The 25,007-nt window shown below is 51.4% G+C and overlaps 1 protein-coding gene across 1 annotated transcript; it reads right to left on the reverse strand.

Annotated features, from left to right (window-relative positions):
• Positions 1 to 1,421: 1,421 nt before the first annotated feature.
• On the reverse strand, positions 1,422 to 24,783 carry GLTP (glycolipid transfer protein). Its single transcript, XM_032603605.1, has 5 exons — positions 24,520 to 24,783; positions 8,447 to 8,505; positions 7,320 to 7,453; positions 4,403 to 4,553; positions 1,422 to 2,588 (listed from the first exon to the last, which is right to left on the reverse strand). Exons 1-5 carry the CDS (start codon positions 24,620 to 24,622, stop codon positions 2,406 to 2,408), a joined length of 630 nt encoding a protein of 209 aa, XP_032459496.1. The 5' UTR covers positions 24,623 to 24,783; the 3' UTR covers positions 1,422 to 2,405.
• Between the last annotated feature and the right edge of the window lie 224 nt (positions 24,784 to 25,007).

Below are 25,007 nucleotides of genomic sequence, written 5' to 3' on the forward strand. Positions count from 1 at the left end.
GAAGGCGGGCTCACTCTGTCCGCTGGCACCGGAGTGGGCATGGCTGGGGGGAGATATGGAGTCAGATGTGAACTCCCAGTGCCCCCAGTCCTGGCAGGATCAACCTAGCCGAGTCCTCTTGAACCCCAGGGGGGTTCAGTTTCTTCATCTGATAAATGGTGCTCCTGATGCCCACATGTCAGGGCGCTTGTGAAATGATGTATATGAAGCACTTGTGCAGGGCCTCGTATACAGCTGGTGCTCAATGTGTTCCTTCCTCCCTGCCCCGGGCAGAACTCAGTCCCACTTCGACAAGGATGAAATGAGAAGGCATACATGCACTGCTGGCTTTGCCTCTGGGGTCAAAAACCCAAAGGGCTCCTGGGGCCAGGCAGGTACCAGGACTGAAGGAGGCTCTCCTGGGAATATTCTGACCTTCCACAAAGAAACTGCCTTCCTGGTCTCACTGTATTATGTTGAAAACACGAAGAAAAGCTCCTTTTTAAAAAGGAATACACAGAATTTTATAATTTTGTTGGCAGAATTTTCTATCCAGAGGGAAAAATCCTAAAAAGCAGTTAGAGTTTAGAAAGATCAGTGGCATTCCTACTATCAGCAACCTTAGAAAATATAATAAAATCAGAGACAGCAAAAAAACTTAGTTCAGGCATCCAACCTTTGGCCACATCAGAGGCAGCCTTCCAAACTGGATATCAAACTGACTGTGCACAAGACCCCTGAAGGTGTTCCATAATTTTCAGGGTCAAATTCAAATCCCTCAGTGGCATGATGTCTCATATACACACAGCCTGCTCTGGGTCAAGCCACCAGGACATTGCTGATGATTTGCAGTGTCCCCTCCTTCTCCTCCTCTACCGGGATCTTCCCAACCCCAACCCTTCCATCGAGGTTTAGTGTCATCCCAGGATGTGACCCACACACACACCTGTAGCCCCAGGCTCCCTCTGGGCACTGACCACTCTATATCATCACTGGTGATTTACTGGTCCATCTTGCCCACTAGACTATCAGTTCTGTAGGAGCAGGAATGAAGTAAAACATTCCCTTCTACATTTGACCCTAGGAACAGAAAAAGCACCCACGATAAACTCCAATAACCAATGGTCACAGGGTTGGGGAGGCAACAGGGATTGGTGGGGACTGAGGCAAAGTGGAAAATTTATTCACCCACTCCCCGCATCCAGCCAAGGGGGCAGTCATCTCTCAGCTCCTGACAGGCAGTCCGATTTTTCAAAAGAAGCTAGAAATCAAGATTTTTCTGTGACATGTCCCCAGTTTCTCAATGTGGCAACCAGTTCTATTTTTTTAAACCAGAAATAGGACCTGGAGGCCAGAAAACAGGTCCTTGGCTTATCCCCAGTTGTAACCTCTGATCCAGAAAGAACAGAAAAAAAAAATCAAGAACCAAAAGAGCACACCAATGTGATTCCAAAATAGAGATTTATTTATTAAGGATTATTTAGTTTCCACATAAAAATCACCAATTGTTCCTCACTGGGTTTTTAACACATATCAGTTCTTTGGGGATTGCTCTGTTCGCCCCAACACTTTCAAAGATACAGCTCTTTTTAGCGCCAGGAAGGACAGTTAAGGCAGCAAGGCGTGTTCTTGGGTTCATCCTCTCCCCCTTGAAAGAATACACATGGTAGGTAGTTTCTTAGGTTGGAAAAGCTGTCCCTGAAGAAGATAATTATGGAGAAGAATGCAAATACAGTCATCTATGGTCAATTATTTGTGCCAGATAGCTTTAAAATAACCCTCCCCTTGGTCATCAAAGGCTTGCTGGTTGGTTTCAGCTATAAAAACACTGTCTAGCAAAAGACAGTACGAAAGAGCAGGCTCTAATGACAGTGCTGTGAGGTTGGGCTGCGCAAACCACTGAGAACACACACCAGTCTACTTTAAAAAAATCCCACAACAGAGGCCCTGTATAATTTCAGATCAAACCCCCTCGTGGTCCTTAAAATACCCCAGACGTCATTCAGCCAGATCCTCAGAAGGACACATGCCTATTTTTAAAGTGAGGAGTCTGACACCAGTTCCCCCAGAGTCACGCTCCGCATGGGGTGGTGGTGGGAAACCATAAAAACCCTAGGACTTGATTTATTAGAAACATGAATCAATTTTTATCACACTGAAATGAAGGCATAAAGTCAGTCTGTGCTGTCATGAAGTTCAGAAGTGAGATCGTTATTTATTGCTCCAGGAGGATAGACCCCAAAAGTGACTTTTAAAAGAGCAGGGCCGGTCCCCTGCAGACCCTGGTCCGTCTCTGGGCTGCTCTGGGGGGCGCCTCAGGCTGGGGGTGGCCGGCCGGCTGGATTCACAGTGATTCGGGTTTGCCTGTTCCTGCGGGGGGCTGTGGTCAGGGGCATGTGGCCCGGGGTGCCCGCTGAGGGTCTGGCCTACACCTTGTAGTTGAGCTCAGCATTCATCTTGGTGTACATCTCGTAGATGACGTCGATGGTGGCCGTGTAGTTGACCAGGAAGAGGCGGATCTTCTCCAGGCATTCCTCTTCCGTCACGTTCTGGCCCTTGGAGAGTGCTTTGAGGAGGTCGGACTTATAGGGGGCCGCGCACAGTGCTGCCTTGAGACGGGTGAGAGGGGGGTTCTCAGTGTTAGCGGAGGGGGAGACCCTGAGCCACTGGGCCAGGCCCGTCGGGGTTCTGGGAGGGGACTCCCCAGAGGTCCGTGCTGGGCAGGGGTCTGTGCTATTCGTGGTGCTGGGCGGGAAAGGCCAAGGGGGATGTGTGTCCCCTTCTACTCCGGTGAGAGACAGCAGGAAGTTTTGGGGACAGACAGACCTGGGTTCAAATTCCAGCTTGTGCCGCTGACTAGCGGCGAGCCTTGAGCAAGTTACTTAGCCTCTCTGAGCCTCAGTTTCCTTATCTGTAAAATGGGGATAATAATGACACCCACCCAATCGGGCTGCCTTTGTGAGGATTAAGGAGGTCATGCAAAGTGCTCAGCACAGCACACCTGCTCACACAGCAGGTGCTCGGCGTGGATAAGCCTCTTCCCCCAGGGCTCCCTGCCCTGGAGAAAGTGAACAGCTTCCTCCTGAGACCCCACCTTTCTGAGCCAGGGAGAGGATGGCTGATCTGTGCTGTTCCTCTTTTGTCCTTCAGGGGGTGATACTTCCCTAAATTTCAGGGCTTCCCTGACAACTTGAAAAGTCCGGAGAACCGGACATACACAGAATTTCAGAGCCAGAAGGAAAAGGATGCAACCGGATAAAAAGCTTAGGCTACAAGCCTTTTGAGAAGGTGAGGAAATTACAAATAATTACGTTATCATTAGGAATCAAAATAGAAATAGCTTCAATTTGCGGAGTGTAAACCACATGCCAAGAACTTTATACAGAGTAACACGCCGACTCTTCACAATGAGACTGTGAGGCAGGGCCTATTTTATACCCATCTGCAAGATAAGGATACTGAGGCTCAGGAGGTAGAATCCCAGCTGCCCATTTTTCTTACTGTGTGACCTCTAGCAAGATCCTAAACGTCTCTGGGCATCAGTTTCCTCATCGGTGAAATGGAGGCAAGGACAGTACCTCTCGGTGCATTTGTGAGGATCACCCTCCACCGGCAGCCCGCCAGGCCAGGCATCCAGCACACATGGTTATTACTGAGGTGGTGGTCGTGAGGCCTTCAAGGGGGAGGGGGTCTGCCGAGGATGGCGGGGGACAGGGCTCTTGCGGTGCCCACCCAGGATGAGCACTGTCCCCAGCCCTGCCAGGGCAGATGGCCCAGTTGTGGCCCTATTTCCTGCCTGGATCCAGCAGATTCCCGACCCAACCTACCCTCGATCTGTGCCACGTGGGACAGAGACCAGCCCTCAGGTGCCGGTTCTCACGGGAGTGAGGAAGAGCGGGTGGTGGGGGCTTCAGGAGGAAGGGCAGCCACGACAGTGTACAGGGCACCCCGAGGGCTCTCCACACGTCCAGTGGACCTCTCCCAAAGCCGGGCTGGTGCTGAAGGCCAGTGGTCATCATCACCCCAACACAAGTCACCAAGAGCCTCGTGGGCCAACGTTCTTTCAGCAGACGCCCCCGTGGGCACAGGGGCCCTTCCTCCCCTCCCCACCCCAGTGCGAGGGTCCCAGCTGAATCCAAGGGGCCAGTGAGGCCAGCCCACCATCAACCTGACAGCCTCAGTCTCTGCACTGCTTCCTCCCATGTCCTCCCAATCAGGCCCCTCATCAGAACCACCACGGAGCATCTAGGAAAATGCCCACCACGCGGCAGGGGTCCCTCGGAGCACCAGCCTCACCCCAGATGGACAGGGGAGCCCTTCCTGAGCCGGGGTGGGAGGGGGGCGGGGCCCGCAGCCACTGGGCGCGGAGCAGAGGGCGGGCCCCGCGAGCCGGTGGTCCTTCCGGGCCTGCGGCGCGGCTCACCTGGAAGATCTTCTGCACGATCCAGCCGTGGTACTTCTTGAGGGCCATCTCGTAGGCCTTGGTGGCGTTGACGCGGACGAGGCTGGGGTGGTTCTCATCGCGTTCGCCGTCGCAGATGCTCTGGAGGAACACTTGAATGAAGCGCAGGCCTCTGCAGCCGGAAGGGAGACTGCGCTTCAGGGCCCTGTACGCCGCCGTCGGCACCACCCACCAGCGCCGCACGCGGAGACCCGGATGCCCTCTGTATTAACCTCCTACAGTGAGCCGGGGCACGGACACCCCAAAGGGAGTGACGATTCCTCTGCTGTCATGTGTCTACAACAGCTTCCGTGTAACGTGACTCCCCGGCTCACATCACATGTCCCAAGTACCTCGTCTATACCAGGTCTGGGGCCAGTCCCCGTTGGGCTGTAAGGTCTATGAGGGCAGGGTCTGGGCCTGTCTTGCCTATTTCCATGGTCACATGGCCATCAGTGCTTGAGGAATGAAGCCAGTCAGTGCAGGGTTGAAGCTACAGCTCTGGTCCTCAAAGGGCTCAGGGACCATAGACCAGGGACATGCTGAGAACACAGGCGAGTTTGACCCTGTGGGTTCCCCGCCTCCATCACTGCCTGAGCCACGGTCTGCATCCTCCAATGGCCACTTGAGCCCTTCCTCTGGGGTAGGATGGTGCTTCAAGAGCCAGAAGAAGGGTGTGGGTCACGGCAGAGTGACCAAGTTGAAAATCAGATCAGTACTAGCCCTTTAATCCACATCATTTCACCTGCTCCCCTCAGCCCTGTGAGACTAAGTTCAGCATGACCTGCCCACTTCACAGAAGGGAACACAGAGGTACCCCAAAAGCTCAATCAAAGGCCGGGATGTGAACCCAGCCTGTCTCACTCCCCAGCTGGGGTCCTCTGCTCCCTCCCTGCAGGGCGGTAGGATTCAGGTTGGGGGGTTCTTAGGGGCAAGTGTTCTGGGCCCGAGGACTAAAGGAATAAAAGTTAAGCTTTATCACCTATGAGGTGAAGGGAAATACTCCATGCTTGGATCACAACCCTCAACCATTGGGGATCAGCCTGGGGTGTGGAAGCGAGCTCGGGGTCCAGTCCCAGCCCTGCCCTGGCTGACCACCTCTCCTGAGCCCCTGCCTCTCCCGGCCCAAATGATCCCCCTCTAACCAGCAGCTGGGACGATTCCTTCTCAAGCCCCATCTTACCCTGTTGCCAATGGACTTCATGCCCCTCAGTGGCTCCCTAGCACCCCTGAGGAGGCTGGAACTCATCCCTGTCCAATCCCATCTCATCTTTCCCTGCTCCTGCCTTGCATCCTGGGCCCTGGCTAGACCAGATCTTCCTGGAGGGGCAGATATGCTGTGTCTCTCCTGCCCTCCCAAGGCCTCTGCAAGGCCTCTTCCTCTTGGAACCCTCCTGTTCAGTCTTGGAGACCCTGCTTGGCGATTCTCCTCCGGGGAGCCCTCCCTGATTTCTCTCTGCTCCAGAGTCTGGTATCCAGCTGTCAGGATCTGCCCACCATCCTGACCCCTTGCCCAGGCTGTGGTACCCTAAGAGGGACCACGCCTCTCCAAGCACCATCCCATGCACCCGGCACCATGCACAGCACACAGCAGGTGCTTATTATGTGCTCGATTTGTTGACATCCACCGGCATGTGCTCTCCCAGTCACCTGGCTCTGCCCACGTCTGATCTGGACACAAACCATCTAACTGATCTGAACGTCACTCTCTGGCTTGCTCTTCCTGAGAAACCTATGGAACCTGCCAATGGATAGATCCAGGGGCGTTCCTTATTCCAGGTCTGTGAGTCTCTTGTTGACAGATAAGAGTTAGGTAGCTCAGTGGGGGCGAGTCGTAAAATAGGCCATAAGGTTGTTAATTATAGCCCACTTACCCGCTGATGCCCACACAGGCCACACCCTCCAGGGAGCAGATTCTTCCTGTTCTGTTTCACCAAAGAAGTGCATGGGGGTGGGGGTGGGGTAGCTTCAGGGAATGGAGAGAGAGACAGGGGAAGAGCGCCTTTCCTGGCTCCTGACTCCAGGCCCCAGAGAAAGGGCAACATTGGGAACATCCGTGGGGCAGAGAATGGGTCCCTGGCTTCACAGCTGTTGCCAGGGACTGTGGAGTTTGCACAGCTAAAGGAGAATTCTGGAGCTGGTAGAGAGCAGGGTGATCTCAGCAAGCAAGCTGCCTGGCCTCTCTGAGCCTCAATGGCTTCATCTGTAAGATGGAACAATTGTATGCGGCTCCAAATATGTGCTATGAGGACCATATGTATCACAGTTACAAGCACTGTCAACTCTGGGGTAAGACTGTCTGAGTTCATATCCCATACTGGGGTACCCTGCCCCCAGGCCACAGGACGAATTTGTGCAAATTAGAGTTCTTTGTCCTCAAGATGCTGTATTTCTGTCAAGAAGCTGTCATAATATACAAATCTACCATGTGTGTGATGTGACCGGCCCTAGACAGAACATCTTGGTGCAGTGTACAACCTGCACAGCTGTGCTCAGCCACTCAGTCCCAGCACTGCCCCTGTGCCCTGGGCATGTGATTTGGCCTCCAGAAGCCCCAGTGGCCTCCTCTGGGAGATGGGGATAACCACACCTAACTCACAGCACATGAAATGCGATTGGGTGTCTAAACAGCTTAGCACAACGGCCAGGGTACCCGCCGGCTTGCTATGCCTCTGGTGGGGCTGGAACAAGCAAGGAAGCATCACCATCAGGCTGGCCTTGGCCCCCAGGGTGCTTTTTCTCAAAACTAACTAGTTTTGCACAAGAAGAGCGCCTATGTGAAAGACAGGAAGTGCCCGTCCTGCCCCCGTGGGGCAGTGGCAGGGTTGGCCGTCCCTCCTCTGCAGAGCAGGACTCTGGGCCCACCAGCCACACACACCCAGCCACCTGAGCCCATCACCTCTTCAGCCACATCAGCGCCAGCGTGGCCCCCACTTTGGGCCACTCTGCTCCATACATTTCCTTCTCCACCTCCAGGATGTTCTGCAGGGTCCGGAACTTGGCCGGGTCGGTGTCATACACAGCTTTGATTTTCTGAAACGGAGCACACAGGGTTTCCCCCTTAGGAAGGCTGCCCCCATAGACGGCTGCCTGCGTGCTGGGTGGAGGGGCACCCCGCCAGAGCCTCGTTCTCCTGCCCCCCAGTGCCAGGACCTGCAGTGGGGCTTGTCAGAGGGGCTTGTCATAACAATAACCATGACTGTTCGCATTTGCAGGACTTGGGAAGTACTTTATGGGCACAGCCTCATTTGATCCTCACGGCAACCCTGATGCTGCTGTCATGATTCCCATTTGCAGATGAGGAAACTGAGGCTCAGAGAGGGGAAATGACGTGCACAAGGTCACATAGCTGGTGCAGGTGCGAGCGGGTTCCAGCACTGGCCAGGCCCCAGAGTCCACATTCTCCAACCACTACTGACAGCGCCTCAAACGCCAAGCATCTGAAGTTTCGCTTTTGTGGACAAATGGAAATAGGTTCTTCGGATTCTGAGATGTCCAGGAAGAAGGCTCCTGAGTTGGAGGCAGGCAGTTAGGATGTGAATTCCACCTCTGCCACTTCCGTGCTATGAGCCCCTCAACAGCTCTGAGCCTCAGCTTCCTCATCTATAAAATGGGGATAATGACACAGAACCAGCCTCAAAGTGGATCCTCATGGGGGGAGGGTCAGTGGCTAGGGGATGCCATCCGGAACTCTCAGGATTGGGGAAGGGAAGGGCAGGGTCAGTGCACCTGTGGACCTTGGAGTTTATTTTTTGTTTGGTAGAGTGAATACAAGAACCAGTAGTTTCCTTCTCAGGTCAACCCTCCAGACTGTGGTCCTAGTTTGGCTATGACTGGATGGCATGACCGCAAAGAGGACCAAGAACCTGGAGCTCCAAGTCAGAGAAGCTGGGGCCCAGGCCCATTTCCACATCTCCTTCCTGTTCATCAGCCTGGGGAACTTGCGGCAGGGAGCAGGGCACTGGTGACCAGACGGGATTATAGAGTCCTGATCTGGGTACCGGGGCTGCAGGGCCAAGTACGTACTGTGATGTTGCCACTTATGTCCACCTTGATGGGAGTAAACACTGGGGAGCCGAGGCAATCTGGGGACAAAACAAGAAGAGAGATTTAGATTCCCAATGAGGGTGATATTCAGGACCCCCATGGGCCATGGGGACAGGAGGGGAGGTCACTTGGTGTGTTTAAGGAAAGGCAGAGCTGTTTGTTAAGTACTAAAATGGTTCATGGGCAATCTGGAGTGCTGGGCTCTGAGTGAGACCAGTTTCTTGCTGCAGGACTTGTCAGAGCCTTTAAAATACACCTGGACTAGGACTTCCCTGGTGATCCAGTGGTTAAGACTCCACACTCCCAATGCAGGGGGCCCGGGTTTGATCCCTGATCGGGGAACTAGATCCCGCATGCTGCAACTAAGAACCCACATGCCACGACTAAAAGAGGCCGCATGCCACAACTAAGACCTGGCGCAGCCAAATAAATAAATAAATACTAAAAAAAAAAATACAACTGGACTATCTAGGGGGCAAACCGTTTTGTCCACAGCACCGTCTCTTCCTAAGACAAAATGTTCTATATTTGCACCGTCTAACATGGGCCACATGTGGCCTTTGAGCACTTGAAATGTGCTGAGTGTGATCGAGGGACTGAATTTGTAATTTGATTTAACTTCCATTCATTTAAATAGCCACACGTGGCCAGTGGCTACCTAATTGGACAGCACAGTGTAGAGTATCTTGCAAAACTAACACTCTAAGAAACCATCTTGGCTGACAAGGCGGAGGCCACGAATGAACCAGCTGGCCAGGAGGCAGCTCAAGGAATCTTAAGAGCTGGAAGAAGAGCTCGTTCACCAGCTTCTTTTTTTTTTTTTTTTAATTTTTATTGGAGTATAGCTGCTTTACAATGTTGTGTTAGTTTCTACCGTACAGCAAAGTGAATCAGCTATATGTATACACATATCCCCTCTTTTTCGGATTTCCTTCCCATTTAGGTCAGCACAGAGCACTGAGTAGAGTTCCCTGTGCTATACACTAGGTTCTCATTAGTTATCTTTTTTATACATAGTACCCATAGTGTATATATGTCAATTCCAATCTCCCAATTCATCCTACCCGACTCATTCACCAGCTTCTAAGGAGGAAGTGAGCTGGTGACCCAGAGGCCCCACCGTTCTGAGACTCTGCATAAGAGCCCAGGAAAACCCACCAGGAGTGGGACTCTGGTCACTTAGCAGAGCTCAATGAACTGGGGCTCCATACCCGCTCTGCACACACTGGCAGTGTGGGTTTGGTCATGTCCCTTCTGCTTTCTGAGCCTCAGCTTTCCCATCTAGCAAATGGGCCAACAGAACCTATCAGAGCTGCTGTGAGGATGATGTGAAACAACCCACTTCCAAGACACAAATTTTGTTCACCTCTGGAATCGGAATGTTCTTAACTGGAGGTGTTTTTCCTGTCTTGGTGGTTCATAAAACAACAGAGCATTTTAAAATAGGTGGCACCTTTGAGTTGATGAAATGTGGACCTAGAAACTGGCAGTGCCTGGAACTCAGGACTCCATGGGAAATGTGAGCTGACTGTGGACTGTCTCTCCTCCTTTCCCTCCTCTGTGATCCCCCAGCAGGCTGTCACAGGGACCAGAGACAGCCCACAGGTCAGAGCCCCCTGCTAAGGGCGGGGCACGGAGGAAACACATGGGGAAGGGCCAGTTCTCTCCTGAGCAGACTCAACAAGGACTTCACCTCAGAGCCTAAAGACAGCTGTGCTTCCCCAACACCTCTCACCATCCTCGATACAGAGCCCAGGGGGCAAAGCTGCCCAAGCAGGACGCAAGTGGGTACCAAACCCACGGTGGGGAAACACCAGCTCCAGCTTCCCCTTGTCCGCTGGCCAGGCTGGGGCCTCAGTGTGCGTGCCAACTGACCGCATGGGGCGGAGGACTGGGGGAGGGACACCTGTGGGCTGAATTCCACCCAAGGTGACCCAGCACACCTGGCCGGCCATCTGGAACATTCTAATCGCAGCTGTTACAAAAAAGGTGCATTGGGGAAACAGCATTGGACGTTATAAATGAAATACCCCAAAACCCAATGGAAAGAAGGTCGGGTAGATATCCAGACACCCTGGGTTTGAATCCAGTTAAGCAAGTCTCCTGTGCCTCAGTTTCCCCACATGTCAAATGGGGCAGCAGTGGTACTTATTTCATAGGGTTGACGTGGGGATTAAAATGCACGCACTGAATGCATTTAGCAGAGTGGCCAGCACGGGAACCCTCAGTGCACGAACTGTGACCATCTTTATGACTCTGTAGCATGACCAGGGTCAGGCTCCACAGTCCAGCAAATGTCACCCAGGCTTGGAAGGCACCAGGTCCGTCAGGACCTCTGCTGAGTGGGAACACTGGGCCTGTGCTCCCTGCCACCTCTACTCTCCTACCTCCCGACTGAGGCCCTCATGGGGCCCGGGGTGGCTGCCTTGCCCCACTGCAGGCTCCCGGGCACAGAATCCTCGGGCCGAGAGGTGAGCCCACTGCTCTCAGCTACCGGCCTCTCTCTCACGCCCGTGGGAGCACATCTCCATCCATGGGGTTACGCTGGACCTCCCCCGGGGTGGCCACAGGAGCTGCTCCGAGGTGCTGGGTGGGGGGATGCAGGCTGCCTGTCCCACCTGATCTTGGACCTGCCAAGGGCATTAATGAGGTAATGATTCCACCCACCCTTTCACCTTCCCTGATGTATCGCTGACCTCATCCTGCAAGGCCAACCTGGGAGTCTGTGCAATTTGCTAGCCCTGTAACGTGTTCTCTCCCGGGACATTTACCACCCACTCCCCCAAAGGACAACGCATTCCAGACTTAAAATAAGAATGCAGGGGGCTTCCCTGGTGGCGCAGTGGTTGAGAGTCTGCCTGCCGATGCAGGGGACACGGGTTCGTGCCCCGGTCCGGGAGGATCCCACATGCCACGGAGCAGCTGGGCCCGTGAGCCATGGCTGCTGGGCCTGCGCGTCCAGAGCTTGTGCTCCGCAGCGGGATAGGCCACAGCAGTGAGAGGCCCACGTACCGCAAAAAAACAAAAAACAAAAAACAAAGAATGCAGGGAATTCCTGGCGGTCCAGTGGTTAGGACTCAGTGCTTTCACTGCTCAGGGTAAGGGTTCAATCCCTGGTCAGGGAACAAAGATCCCACATGCCGAGCGGCGTGGCCAAAAAATAAATAAATAAAAAGAAAGCTCCTTTAAAAAAATAATAATAATGCAAGACAGCCAGGACTCTCCACCACTGGAGACTTCCCCTCTTGACTATGCAACCAAGGGTCACCAATTCCAAACCTCACAGGAGCCGGGCAGGTGCCACGGATGGGCAGCATAGGGACTGGTGAAACCCTTCCAAAGGGGGACTTCTCTGGTGGCGCAGTGGTTAAGAATCCACCTGCCAATGCAGGGGACACGGGTTTGATCCCTGGCCTGGGAAGATCCCAGATGCCGCAGAGCAGCTAAGTCCGTGCACCACAACTACTGAGGCTGCACTCTACAGCCCTCGAGCCACAACTACTGAGCCCACACGCCACAACTACTAAAGCCAGCGCACCTAGAGCCCGTGCTGCGCAACAAGAGAAGCCACCACAATGAGAAGCCCGCGCGCCGCACAAAGAGTAGCCCCTGCTCGCCGCAGCTAGAGAAAGCCAGCACACAGCAACGAAGACCTAGCTCAGCCAAAAAAAAAAAAACAAAACCCTTCCAAAGGGATGGCCAATGGCTTCACCTCCACATCTTTCAAAATGTATGTTGTCCAAAGACATGAGGTGGATTGATGGATGGATGGAGAGGTGGATAGAGAGGTATGGTCAGGTATTAATGGTAGAATCTACGTGACAGATTCATGAATATTCACTGTAAAATTCTTTCAATTTTGCTGTACATTTTATTTTTTTTATGGGTATACTATTTTATTAACATTTAAATTTCACCAAGGGTTCACTAGCCATTTGTTCAGATTTTTAAAGACAAAATGGGCAAACAGCTTTAAGGCTGCGATGTATTTAACACTGCACCATATATTCACCAACTAGTCAATCGAAGGGGTATGACTATACCCTTAGGAGCACCAAGTATAGGAACAAGCCCTGGAATTGGAAGACAAACTTGCCCCACCATTCAGGACTGAACAGAGGTCTTTGGTTGCTGACAGGATCTCCCCTTGACTTCAGACTTGAGACAAACCGAGGGAGTCTGTCAGTATACACAAACCACTGCCTTCAGTAACAGGATGGACTGGCCAGAGCCAGTTCAGATTGTGGAGGCCAGTCTGAAGTGAGCAGGGCTGGCTGGAGGCTGCAAATGTCGCAGCTGAAAGCCAGCATCGGCGGATGACAGCAGCCATCTTCTAAAAATTGCTGATTCGTACACAAGTTCCTAAGATGCTTTTCCCAAACAGGGTTGCTGTATGTATTAAATTTTTCATATATAAAGTTGGAAAAGAATGTCAGACTTGGGATTTCCCTGGTGGTCCAGCAGTTAAGATTCTGTGCTTCCACTGCAGGGGCATGGGTTCAATCCCTGGTGGGGGAACTAAAATCCCACATGCTGTGCGGCACAGCCAAAAAAAAAAAAAAAAGAACAAGAATGTCAGACACTTTTTTCTGCTCATAAAAGTCATACTTCTTCCTTCCACTTTTTCTCCCAGTCCACTGCACTGCTACTGTGATTGTGGTTCCACGTGTAACTCTGTTTTCCACCCACCCCTGCCATGGACTTGAGCTCAGAGAGGGCAGAGACCAGGGGGCCTCAGTCCGCCTCTGTGCCCCCAGCACCTGGCACGGAGCTGGACCCCAGCATGAGTGAGGGGGCAGATAATAGGAAACGTGAATCTAGAGGCACATTTCCTGCCAGGTTCTTTTTCTAGCCACTTTCTTATAGTGAAGATTGACCCAATGCACCGGGTCTGAGGACCCACGCGACTAACATGGCAGAGGCTATGAGAAGGGGCTTTGGCCTCAGTTTCCCCACCTGGAAAGGGACCACCCCTGTAGAGTTGCTGTGATGGGGCAGGCGCCATATGTGCCAAGTGAGGGCCCTGAGCCTGGCCGTGATTTGATTCCCACCACCGGCTGATGTTCAAGTAAAGCCATCCCACGTTGGAGATGCGGAACCAGAGCTTGGTGACAGACCATCATCAACCATGCGTGGGTGGCTTCCTAGCTTTTCCCAGCGACTCAGGTCACTGGGTGTGCATTTTAGACATGCACAGAATGTTATTCAGCTTCCCTGGCTCTAGAAACGGCTCTTGTGTGGTTCTGAGCGCCCGCCCCACCCTGCGATGGCGGGGAGAAAGGCTTTTTGTTTCGCCTCCTCCCGACAGCGTGTCACTCGGGTCATGAGACTGCCATGGTTGGCAGGAGCCGGGCCCCAAGGCAGCTGTTCTTGTGCGTCGTGGCTACCATGCAGGGACAGAGCTTCTGCTCTACTGTAGGGTAGGATGTGGGGTCTGGATGGACTTCTGGAGCCAATTGTAGAGCAGAAGCAAGAGAGGGGAGAGTCGAGGGCTGGGAGATGGACCCCAGCAGAGGGAGGTGGTGAGGCCGACCGACCCCAGAATCCACTTCCCCGCTGCATGGGGCCAGGGCGAGGGGGCAATTGCTGGCAGGAAAGGCATCACTGTGTACACGCAGATGGGCACACAGGAGTCGGGCTGGCAGCATCTGGGGGTGGGCCGCCTGTGATCAGGGGAGGAGCACAGTTGTGCTCCAGAGCCCCGGTCCTGGGTTCGGCTCTCAGATCTGGTGTCTGGACAAGTGCCTGAACCACGCTGGGCTCAGGCCCCTCCCTTTCCAGAGCCCTGAAGTGCTGGGCAAACAGGAGGCGCTCCAGGTAAGCTGAAGCCAGCTTCAACACGCCTCATGGAAGGCTCTGGGTTTATGTTTGCTTTGGCGCAGCCCGAGGCCACCAGGCCCAGAAGAGCCAAGTGACTGGCCCAGGGTCACATGGCGAGAGTCAGGCACGCAGACACAATTAGCCAAGGCTGGTGCCACGACTTCCTCTAGCCTTTCTTTCTAGGACATTTCTATCTGTGTGTGTGAACTCAACAAAAGCGAAAGGACTCTGACAGGAAAACCCTGAAATGATTTTAACCCCCAAGCACACCGTGGCCTAAGCCTTGAAACGCAAACTGGCCGCTGCTCTGGATACGACACGACACAACATGCTTCTGGAGGGTTATCCAGCTTTACCTTTCCTACAGAATGCAGTCCTGCCTCAAAATTATTACCTTTCTTGTTTTACCTGTTTTGCAGTTAACTGAAACTTGTTTTTCATTGTTGTCAGCCAACAGGGTCTTTAGAATGACACCCAGAACCTGCCAGAAGGGAAGGGCAGGGGGTGGGGGGGGCCGGGGGGCACTCTGATGCTTTTCTCATTCATCAAAGGAAGTTGTCTCAAAAACAAAAGAAAAATCAGATACAATTTCACCATCTCACTGCATGGAACCAACTCTAATGGACACGGATTCCAAACACAGTCAAGCCTTGGTTACCTGGAACGTGTTGGCAAATGGCCCCTTCTGTTTAGAAGACTTTTCTAAGCATGCTACTCAACCCAAAAGGCATAAGGAAAAGACCAATAAGTCTGATTACAAAACCTAGAAACCTTCTATATGGGATGGGGTCAGGGTGGGGGGAAATCCCATCACCAATCTAAGCCAAAGAACAAACTGATTGGGGGAGGGGATGACCTGTGTAACAAATATCATAGACCAGACTATCATCCCTAATATGTAAAGAGCTCGAACAAATCAATAAGAAACAAACAACAACCACCTTATAGAAAAATGGACAATTAAAAGAAGAAAGGAAAAGACATTTAATCTCAATAATAAAAAGAAAATAAAGCAGTGAAATATTTTCCATCTACCAAATTTTATGAATGTACCAACTTTCACATGCAGCCATTCTGGATGGAACTTCTCAAAATGTAACTCAAATGTCCCTGCCTTTGTACAGCAAGCCATTTGCAGTTTTCTAAACAGGGCCATCATCAAAAACAGGAATTATGATAAAGGTGTGGCCCACTGACATCACAGGCCTCCTCAACTCTTCTCTAAATGGCTCTACATGGTATGTTTTCAGGGACTTAGGACAGTTTTGTGTAGTTTTTTAAATCTCTCTTGTTTTCTCTGCAGTGCTTTGATTCTGCAGGATACTTGGAAAACAAATAGCTAACTTTGTCACCATTGCCTGCAAAATAAGAGCAAACAGGCACCAAGTAAGCATTCTGTGCATGACCTCTGTGACAGTTCTGCCCGGGTCTCTGTCATAGCTCAGATGGTTGAGATTGCCCAGACAGCAGAATTCCCCGTAAGCCAGCAGTCACCATAGCCACACAGAATCACATTCACTTCCTCTTTTTCTGGCCTCAATGTAGTTGGAAAGCACCTGCCATCATGCTCTGAGCAAGCCCCCAGCACATATCTGGAAATTTCCATCCAAGCTGCTCCTCAACACCTGCCTCTTCAGACAACCACATCTTCCAACAGGTGATGTTCCCAACATTAGGCAAGAAGGTGAGAGAACCGCCCCCGCCCTGGCCCGCCCTCTCATTTCATCTCAGGAATAATTTTCCTTCAAGAACAAAAAGCATTCCATTTTTAAGACGCACAGCTTCACTTTCAGCCTGTGTGATTCAGTGTGGGAATACCAGACCCAACCCATAAATACTTATTTGAAAAAGGATGAAGAGTGTACCTGTGTCATGACTCTAGGAGCCTGGTTTGGGGAGGTTCTATTTCAAATTCAATTTTTTTTTTCAATAGCTGGATAATAAGGTTTCGTTGTTAAACACATGGGGCAGATTAACTTTACAGATCCTGGGTTACGAGGATCATAATGGGAGGCACTCAAATTACAGCTGATGGAGATGAATCATTTATTAATCCATGGGTATGTGGTGTGTGTGTGTGTGTGTGTGTGTGTGTGTGTGTGTGTGTGTGTGTGTGGAGATGGCTCAGTCTGCAATAAGGCCTATTTTGAAGCATAAGAGCACTGAGAATGCCCACCTTCCTAAAACTAGTTCCCATTCTAAATTCTACTATCCTAATATCTAAGAGAAAAGAATGTTTACAAAATGATGCTTTTAAAAATTACCCCCATGACATGCCAACTCTCTTTATCCAAAATTGACCCCTTTGTCAAAAACCAGCCTTCAATCAGGAATGCAGATGGGAAAATGATTTCTCTTACTTGCTGTGTGGCCTGGGAGAATTTAGTTAAACTCTCTGAGCCGCAGTTTCCACATCTGTAAAATGAGGCTAATAACAGGCCTCACCTCATAGTTTCTGGCTAAATTTTTTAAAAAGTATTCTTTATGATTATGATTATAATAACTATTATTATACATTATATCATCATTCTTTAGAGAAGAAATCCAGAAAAGTATAATTCCAATGATTAAGAAATCAAAAGAGAAAGAGAGGAAGGGAGGGAGGAGAGAGAGGTAGGGAAAGAAGGTATTATCAGTTGATTGATATGGTGGGTAAAATTAACAGGAGCCCTTCAGTTATAAAATAAGGACCATGTATTCCTGACCATTAATGTCTGAGATCAGAAGGGAGTGGAGAAAGGAACTTGGGGGAACAGCAGTGCAGAAAAGGAATCATTTCTGAGCCAGGGGAAGTGTGAGCTGACTGTGGAAGTGCAGGGACAGAAAGCAGAGGTTTTACAGGACTCTGGAGAGGGCAGATCCGTTGTAATGACTTTTTTTTTTTATTCATTTATTTAATTTTTGGTTGCATTGGGTCTTCGCTGCTGCACGTGGGCTTTCTCTAGTCGCAGCGAGCGGGGGCTACTCTTGGTTGCGGGGCGCAGGCTTCTCATTGTGGTGGCTTCTCTTGTTGCAGAGCACAGGCTCTAGGCACACAGGCTTCAGTAGTTGTGGCTCACGGGCTCTAGAGCGCAGGCTCAGTAGTTGTGGTGCACGCGGCATGTGGGAATCTTCCTGGACCAGGGCTCGAACCCATCTCCCCTGCATTGGCAGGCGGATTCTTAACCACTGCGCCACCAGGGAAGCCCCCATTGTGATGGCTTTTAAAAGCTCAGATACAGTTAACACTGTAACAATTAAAAACGAAACAAAACAAAACCCTGTTACAAGTAACTCTGTAAGAATGTAACACAAGGAGTTGACATCCATCCAGGCCATTTTAAAACTGAAACAATGCAACCTACATTTCCATTCTAATAAGCTCATTGAAATAAGCACACTGCCAGATGGGAACTTACTTCCTATCATTTCCCCTCCCCGACAAACAGCTCAAAAAGGCCCTTTCTGCTCTGGAAGACTTGTGGCAGGGCTGGCCCCCTACAAAGCCCTTACTAGCTGTGTGACCTGGTTAAATCCCTTCACCACTCTGAACCTTGGTCTCCTCTTCTGTAAAATGACACCAATTCCTCCTAATTCATAAGGTCATGATAAGGACTGGAAATGAGATATCGGCTAGTTCGATGCTTGGCACAGGGGAGTCACTCAAAACAGGAGTTATGCTAGCTTTGATGGGATCATGCATTATATTTTACATGCTAGCTATGATGGGGTCATGCATTATATTTTACAAAGCCCTTTGTCACGCATTCTTTCCATTCCCTTTCAAGTCCCATGTTGGCTGGGCACCTACGCTCTGCCAGGCACATTGCTGGGGCCTGGGAGGCGATTCACAATGGGGCACTGTTCCTCCAAGAAGCCCTATGCGACAGACACCCCACAGATGAGGAATGAAACGGGGGTTGGATGAGCTAGCAAGTGACAGAGTGGACGTTCAGGTCTTTTCCCTCTTTCTTCTCCATCCTCTTCCCTCCAGGAGCAGAGGCCAGACCTCAGTCCCTGACCTCAGGGCCGGACTTTTCTGAACCCAGAGGATCTCATCCTTATCACTGGGGGAACAGAGCAGGTGGGCACCATTTGTCCATGCTCTGCACTGGCCTTTGGATGTTATAAGTGAGAATTGCTTCAGTAGCCAGGCAGCTCAGCTGGCCCCAAGCCCTGGCAGCTGGTCACCAAGAGCCAGAGGCAGCTTGTTTTTGCAAGAACCTTGCTTCCCAAGGGCTGTGTGGCAAGAAGTGCAGAGTCTAAAGGTCTGAGGATGTCTGTCCCACCTGTGCAAAAAGATGGAGTGATTCTGGGCATTGGGTGCCAACATCATCTAGGGGAGGCCGCCTCCTTCGGCCCTCCTGGGATGCCCAGCTTCCGCCTTGTACAGTTGGGGCTGCAGGCTCAGAGAGGGGAAGCACTAGGGCATGGACACACAGCTGGGGCACCATGGAAGCAGCACTCAAGCTCAGGCTGGCTGCTTGATGCCAATATCCATCTATCTAGAGACTTCGATTCATGGACTTCAGTGGACAATAGACCCAGGTTCAAAGCAACTTCTTCCCTCTAAGCCTCCAAAGCAGCCAGCTCATGGGCTGTTACACAGACGGACGGGATAAGACAACAGGGCCAGCGGTAGCCCTCTATACAGGTGTTACTTGGCTCTAACTTGGGCCAGGTGAGCTCATGAGCATGTCCCACCAGCACGCAGTAGGTGTTCCTCAAGGCTAATGAATCCTCACTCACTACTTGCAAACACACTTCCGATGGATGAGAGGAGTCTGCAGGCCGGTTCAAACTTGCAAAACCCATTGCTGAAAGTGACTTACCCACCTCCCTCCGCAAAGTACATTGTTTCTTCCTCCTAGAAGCGGTCTACTTCCGGTTCCTATAGCATCCAGCTCTCAACAGACACTCAACCAAAATGATAACTAACCTGCTATTGGACGAGGGTTAATACAGTTTCTTGTTTCTCTTTCTTGGGATATTCTATACAAAACCAAAAATAAACATATATTTGTATCAACTTAAAAAACAAAAACCAAAAAAATTGTGGTCCCAAGTCCTGAAAGGTGCTTGTTGCAATGGTAGGAACAACTTCTTAGAGGCCAAGGGGGTGTGGGTGGGGCTGGTCCCCAGGCAGTTAACTCAATGTCCCAATTAAAGGAAAAACTGAGCTGTCTGGGGCCTCCCCACTGGATGACTTCCATGCCCGAGTAATCAAATCTGCGTTCAATTAGGCAAGAGATATGGTCCCAGCATAGCAAGATGATTATGAGGCACGCAGCTCCAAGGAAACCTGCATAGCTGGTCTGGGGTTCCCAGTGTCTTGGATAAGCCACAGTGGAGCCAGCAGAGCTCCTGGACTTCGGTGGCCAAACAGGCTGGCTCCACTGACCAGACAGGAAGCCAGGAAAGCAGGCAGGCACAACAGCAAAAGCACTGCATAAGCAGTCCAGAGGCCTGAGTTCTAGTCTGGCTCTGTGGTCAATTGCTGGCTGTGTGACCTTGGGCAAGTCACCTAACCTTTCTGGCCTTGGTTTCTTTGGCTGTAAAACAAGATAATTCTGTGCCTCTGGGCCTGCCATTCCCCCGCCCCCCCGACCCCCCACCCCGCCAAATAGAGCTAGCATTGAACCAAAGTGATGCAAAACCACTCTTTCTGGGGCTACTCTAGGACTGTTTCGTGAGTATCAGATATCTGTAAGGCTCGATTCTATGCACATCCATTTAATTAAGCTAAGAAGCCTGAAGGAAGTAAAATCACCCCTGGAATCTGGATCTCAAGAACCAAGAGGTAGAAATCATTACTTTCAGCTCCTGCATCTTTGGTTGCTCCCTAAACAGTGAGAGCAAACAGGTGTCACCTCATGCATCAATTCTAATGGACCTCGGAGTGGCCGAAGCTGTGTTTAGACTTAAAGGGGAAAAAAACAGTATCATGATTGATTATTAACGTCTGCCATGGGTACAGGATATGAGTTATGTATCTTAAGTTGATTCTACACTTTAACTTAGAAAGAGAGAAGAAAGCAAAACACTTTTAGAAGAACCCAGAAAAATGGGAATGGAACCAAAAGCATTCACTCGACAAACATCACTAGCTCACCAAGTGCACTGAAATAACTCCAAGTGTCAGAATGGGGTAGATTCCATGGGAGTCAGGAAAGATTTTCCAGATGAGGTGACCCCTAAGCTGATTCCTTAAGGATAAGTGGAACCCAGCCAGGTGAAAGGAAGGTGGTGGGCCAGAGAGGAGTGGTACCCGAGGCAGAGAAACTGACGTGGGTAAAGTACCACAGGCAGGTGATGGCATGGTACCCTCTGTGGGGCTGCAAGCCATTCAGAAAGGCTACAGCACAGATATCAAGGTGGGGTAACAGGGAGCCACTGAGGCTTCTAGGCAGGGAGTGACAAGACTAAATGACTAAGCCTCTCCCTCACCCTCTCTCCACCCCCCCCCATCCTCCAATTGCAAATGTTCTAGAACAGCTGCATATTTGACCATAAAAGATTAGAGAGCAGGGCCTCACAGAAGTCAGCTGCAAACTGATCAGTCAGAGGTGAGATCCAATTACTGGGTCAAGGTAAAGAAAGAAGATGGACAAAGGGCTGACCTCTAAGTGGACACAGCAAAACCTATACAGCTCGGGAGACTCAGGCTGGAGATATGGAAGAGTTAGCCCAGGATACAGATGTTCTGAGCTACATCTGACCTGCAGCCCAACCTATTAGCATTCATCAAGCCCAACCAATTCTGTCCCAAACCACCACCGATGATGGTTTAAGAAATGGGTTGTGCTAACAGGTTAAAAGCCTTCACACCCTTCGACCCGGCAATTTCCCTTCTAAACGTTAGAAATAACCAAAGAAGTATGCAAAGAAATATATACAAGAATGTTCACTGTAGCACAGTTTACAAGAGCAAAAAAACAAAAAGGAAGCAATGTAAATGTCCAACAGCAGGGGATTGGTTAAATAAATTATGGCCACATTCAAACAACGAAGTTCTAGGCAGCTATGAAAAATGCTGATTGATGGGTAAAGGTGGTTATGCTATATTGTTGGGTGTAAAAAAGCAGCTTATACATTTCCCCTTAAATATAGATAAAGATATAAATGGGTCTGGAATGAAAATACTCTGAAATGTCAGCATTGATTCTCTCAAATAACAACAACAACAAACTCTGCCTCAAAAGGTTGTGAGAGGATTAAGTGAATTAATCTACATGGAATGCTTAGCACACAGTAAATGCTCGATAAATGGCAGGGAGATTTTTAATTTATCATTTCTTCTTGTTCCATTTTCCTTTGAGAAACAGATCTTCCTTGCAGAGTTAAAATACTTTTTAAAAGCACAGCTTTCAAAAAAAAAAAAACCAAAAACCAAAAAAAACACAGCTTTCAGCCCTCTGCCCTATTTATATCAAGAGTGGTAGCTCTCAACCAAGGGTAACTCGGTCTCCCTGCAGATATTTTTGGTTGTTACAACTTGCGGAGATGGGGTGCTACTGGCATCCGGTAGAGAAAGGCCAGAGATGCCACTAAACGTCTTACAAAGCACAGGACAGACTCCCACCCCAAAGAATGGCCCAGCCCCAAATGTCAGCAGTGTCACGGTGGAGAAACCCTGATTTGGAGGAAACTGGCACCGAATGCCTTTCAGACTTCTTGTGTCCATAATCCCAGGCCTGCTCCATTCCAGAAACACACCACCCAGATCATCCAGGGGACCAGACGTTCCCAAGACCTAGACAAAGCCCGTGTGTCAGAGCTGACGGCGGATCTCCACCGACCCCTGAGTGCCAGAGAAAAGCCACTGGTGGGAGCATCCTGCTGAAGCTTAAACCCTCAGGAGGAACTCTCCCCCGAGAAGAGCCTAAGGCTTCAAAATGGATCATCACGTTTTTTTAAATAGTGCTAAGAATTATCCTCTGTGGGCCAACCCACTGAGGCCTCTGTATAAATGGTGCTTCTGTCAACAGATGTGACGGCCCACAGCACCCGGCTCGCAGCAAAGACAAGGGTCTTTTGAGATCAGGGAAAGGAGGAGGGGGTGCTCTCCAGCAGGGGCCCCAGATCACCGCCAGCTCCAGCCGCCACCACCCCCCTTTCCTCTAAAACCGGCACGATAATCGCATCAAACGAAGGAGCCCCCAAATGCAGAACTGATGGGCAACCTTGCTGAAGATGAGGGAGGAAAGGGCCACAGAGCTTAACTCGGGGTTTCTCCACCTTGAGATCCAGCTAACATTTGGGGTTGGATCAGTTCTTTGTGGTGAGGGCTGTGTGTGCACTGGAGGATGTTTTGCAGCATCCCTGGCTTCTACCCACTAGGTGCCAGTAGCATCTCCCCGTGCCCCTCACCACCACGCCCCCCTCCCAGGTTGTGACAACCAAAAATGTCTCTAGATATTGCCAGATGTCCCCTGAGGAGGCGAAACCGCCCTCAGTTGAGAACGACTAGCTTAAACAGATTCTGAATCCTTGTTCAGGGCAAATGCTCATAGAACCAAGGAGGGGGGAAAAACCTGTCACAAAAATCAACAACTCCTCAATGCTCAAACCAGATAGCTCCCAAGCTCCTGCCTGGAGAGTCAGTGTTATCTCAACACTGAGATACAGAAAATAAGAATGTTTTATACATTTAACAAGTTCTGGCTGAGCACCTACTGTGTGCCAGGCACTGTTCTGGGTACCAGGGATGTAACAGTGGACGTAAAAGAGCCAGTCTGAGAATCGTACAAACCAGCCAATGGCACTCACTCAAACACTACTCATTAATCAATTATCCACTCTATGAAGGAACCAAAACTGAATCCAGGAACTTGTATAACAACCATACATCTCCCCTTGCCAATAGCTAAGACCTATTTGGCACTTAAGGCCTCAGAACTTCACACACACCACCTCATTTACTCTTTGCCGCTAGTCTAGGAGATCAGCATGCCCATTTCACAGATGGGGATGCTGAGGCTCAAGAGGTGGAGGAGGAGAGCTGGCACACGACTCCACGTAGTCACAACCACCCCAGAGCCCACGGCACTTCAGGGACTACTGCCCACCATGAGCCCTGGTCACCCACTAGGGGGGAAAGGGAGTGACTGCCCCAGGTGCCCCTTCCCTTCAGTTCAAGTCAGTGTCAAGGTTCTGTCAGTTTGCGGGTTTCAGCTAGACTCTGCCCTCCGGACTGGTCTCTTCCTGCAAGGCCACCAAATGAAACAGCAGGGTGGGGCGCTGGGCAAGCCCACATAGAAGAGGAAAAAGCAGAGCTCAGGTTTCAGCCTTTACTCAGGACCAGCAAAGCAAAGGGCAGGGGCCGATGGTACTGTCTTCAGTTTCCCATTTTCCATCCAGGGTGTGGGCTGGGCTGAGGGATGGGAGAAAGGAAGGTCTGCAACCAGCTCAGTGCTCCTATGACCTCCCAGGGCATGACATATGGAGGAGGAGTCTTTCCCTTTTGGACCCCATCCCAAGCATTCCATGTCTGATGTTGCCCCACATAGCAGCCCCCCTGTCCTGAGCCCTGTTCTAAATGGAGGGAAAGCTTTAGGTGGTTCTCCCTAGGAAGGGGCCCCAGAGTTTTGCGACTCCCTCCAAAAGGCCCCTCCTCACCCTGCCAGGCTTCCTGCCCTTGGAGTGGGGGTGGTGGGTGGTGTCTCTGATCTGAAATGAGGGAATTCTAAGGAAAGAAGTGTTCACAAGGTCCCATGAGGGAGAGGCTGGGAGAATTTACAGAAAAGAGGGGGTTTATGAAATGGGGGGGATTCATTTTAAGGGGAGGGAGTTGAGAGCCACTCTGAAAGGGAAGAGGGGGATGATAGGGTGAGAGATGTTTTCGGGGAGATGGGGGATTGGAGGATTGGGGATTTGGAAGAGTAGGGGTGTCTGTGGGCAGAGGACGACTGGGGTGCACCAGGGGACGGAGAACTGCCAGCATCTGAAGGACATGTTGGCATGTGAGGTGTCTGGGGAGACAAGAGGGTTGGGAGAGTCTGAGGGAGATGGAGGATATGGGGATGTCTGGGAAGAGATGAAGGATTGACATGTTCGGGGGAAAGAGGATTTGGGAGCGGGCAGGGATAGGGAAAATTTGGGGTGCTTGGAGAAAAAGGGCATCTTGGGTGCGTGGGGAATTAGGATTTGCGGTGTCTAGTTGAGGGATGGTTGGGGGATGCTCAGGAGAAGAAGGATGCGGGTGCGCTCTGGGTCAGGGCTGCGGGCCAGCTCCCCTCTTCACCCCGGCTCACCGAAGAAGGGCGGCAGGTGGGACACCGCCTCCAAGAAGGGCCCCGTCTCGATCTGCTTGTCCGCGGGCAGCGGCTTCAGCAGGTGCTCCGCCAGCAGCGCCATTTCGGGGTCGAGGCCCTTGGGGATGCCCCAGCCGGTGCCGCGGGCGTCCACGCCGCCCCCCGGGCCGCCGCCGTCAGCTCCGGGGCCGTCACTGCCGCCCGCAGCAGGATCAAGGGACGCCAGCGTCGCCACTTCCGCCCGCTCCGAGCCCGCGTAGACAATCACTCAGCGCCGCCCGCCGGCAGTGCGCCTAAGCTGCCGGACGCCCCGCCCCGCCCGTCCGCCCGTCCGCCCGCCCGCGCCCAATCCTCGCCCACGGCCGCGGACCTCCGCGTCACCATTGGCCGAGGGGCGGGGCTAGCCCGCCCGGCGCGAAAGCGCGCCGACTCGTGGATCCAGGTACGCCCAGGTGAGCCGCTCCCAGGTGACCCGTCCTCAGGTGTGT

Source organism: Phocoena sinus, chromosome 14 (genome assembly GCF_008692025.1).
Source record: "Phocoena sinus isolate mPhoSin1 chromosome 14, mPhoSin1.pri, whole genome shotgun sequence".
NCBI classification, from domain to species: Eukaryota; Metazoa; Chordata; class Mammalia; order Artiodactyla; family Phocoenidae; genus Phocoena; species Phocoena sinus.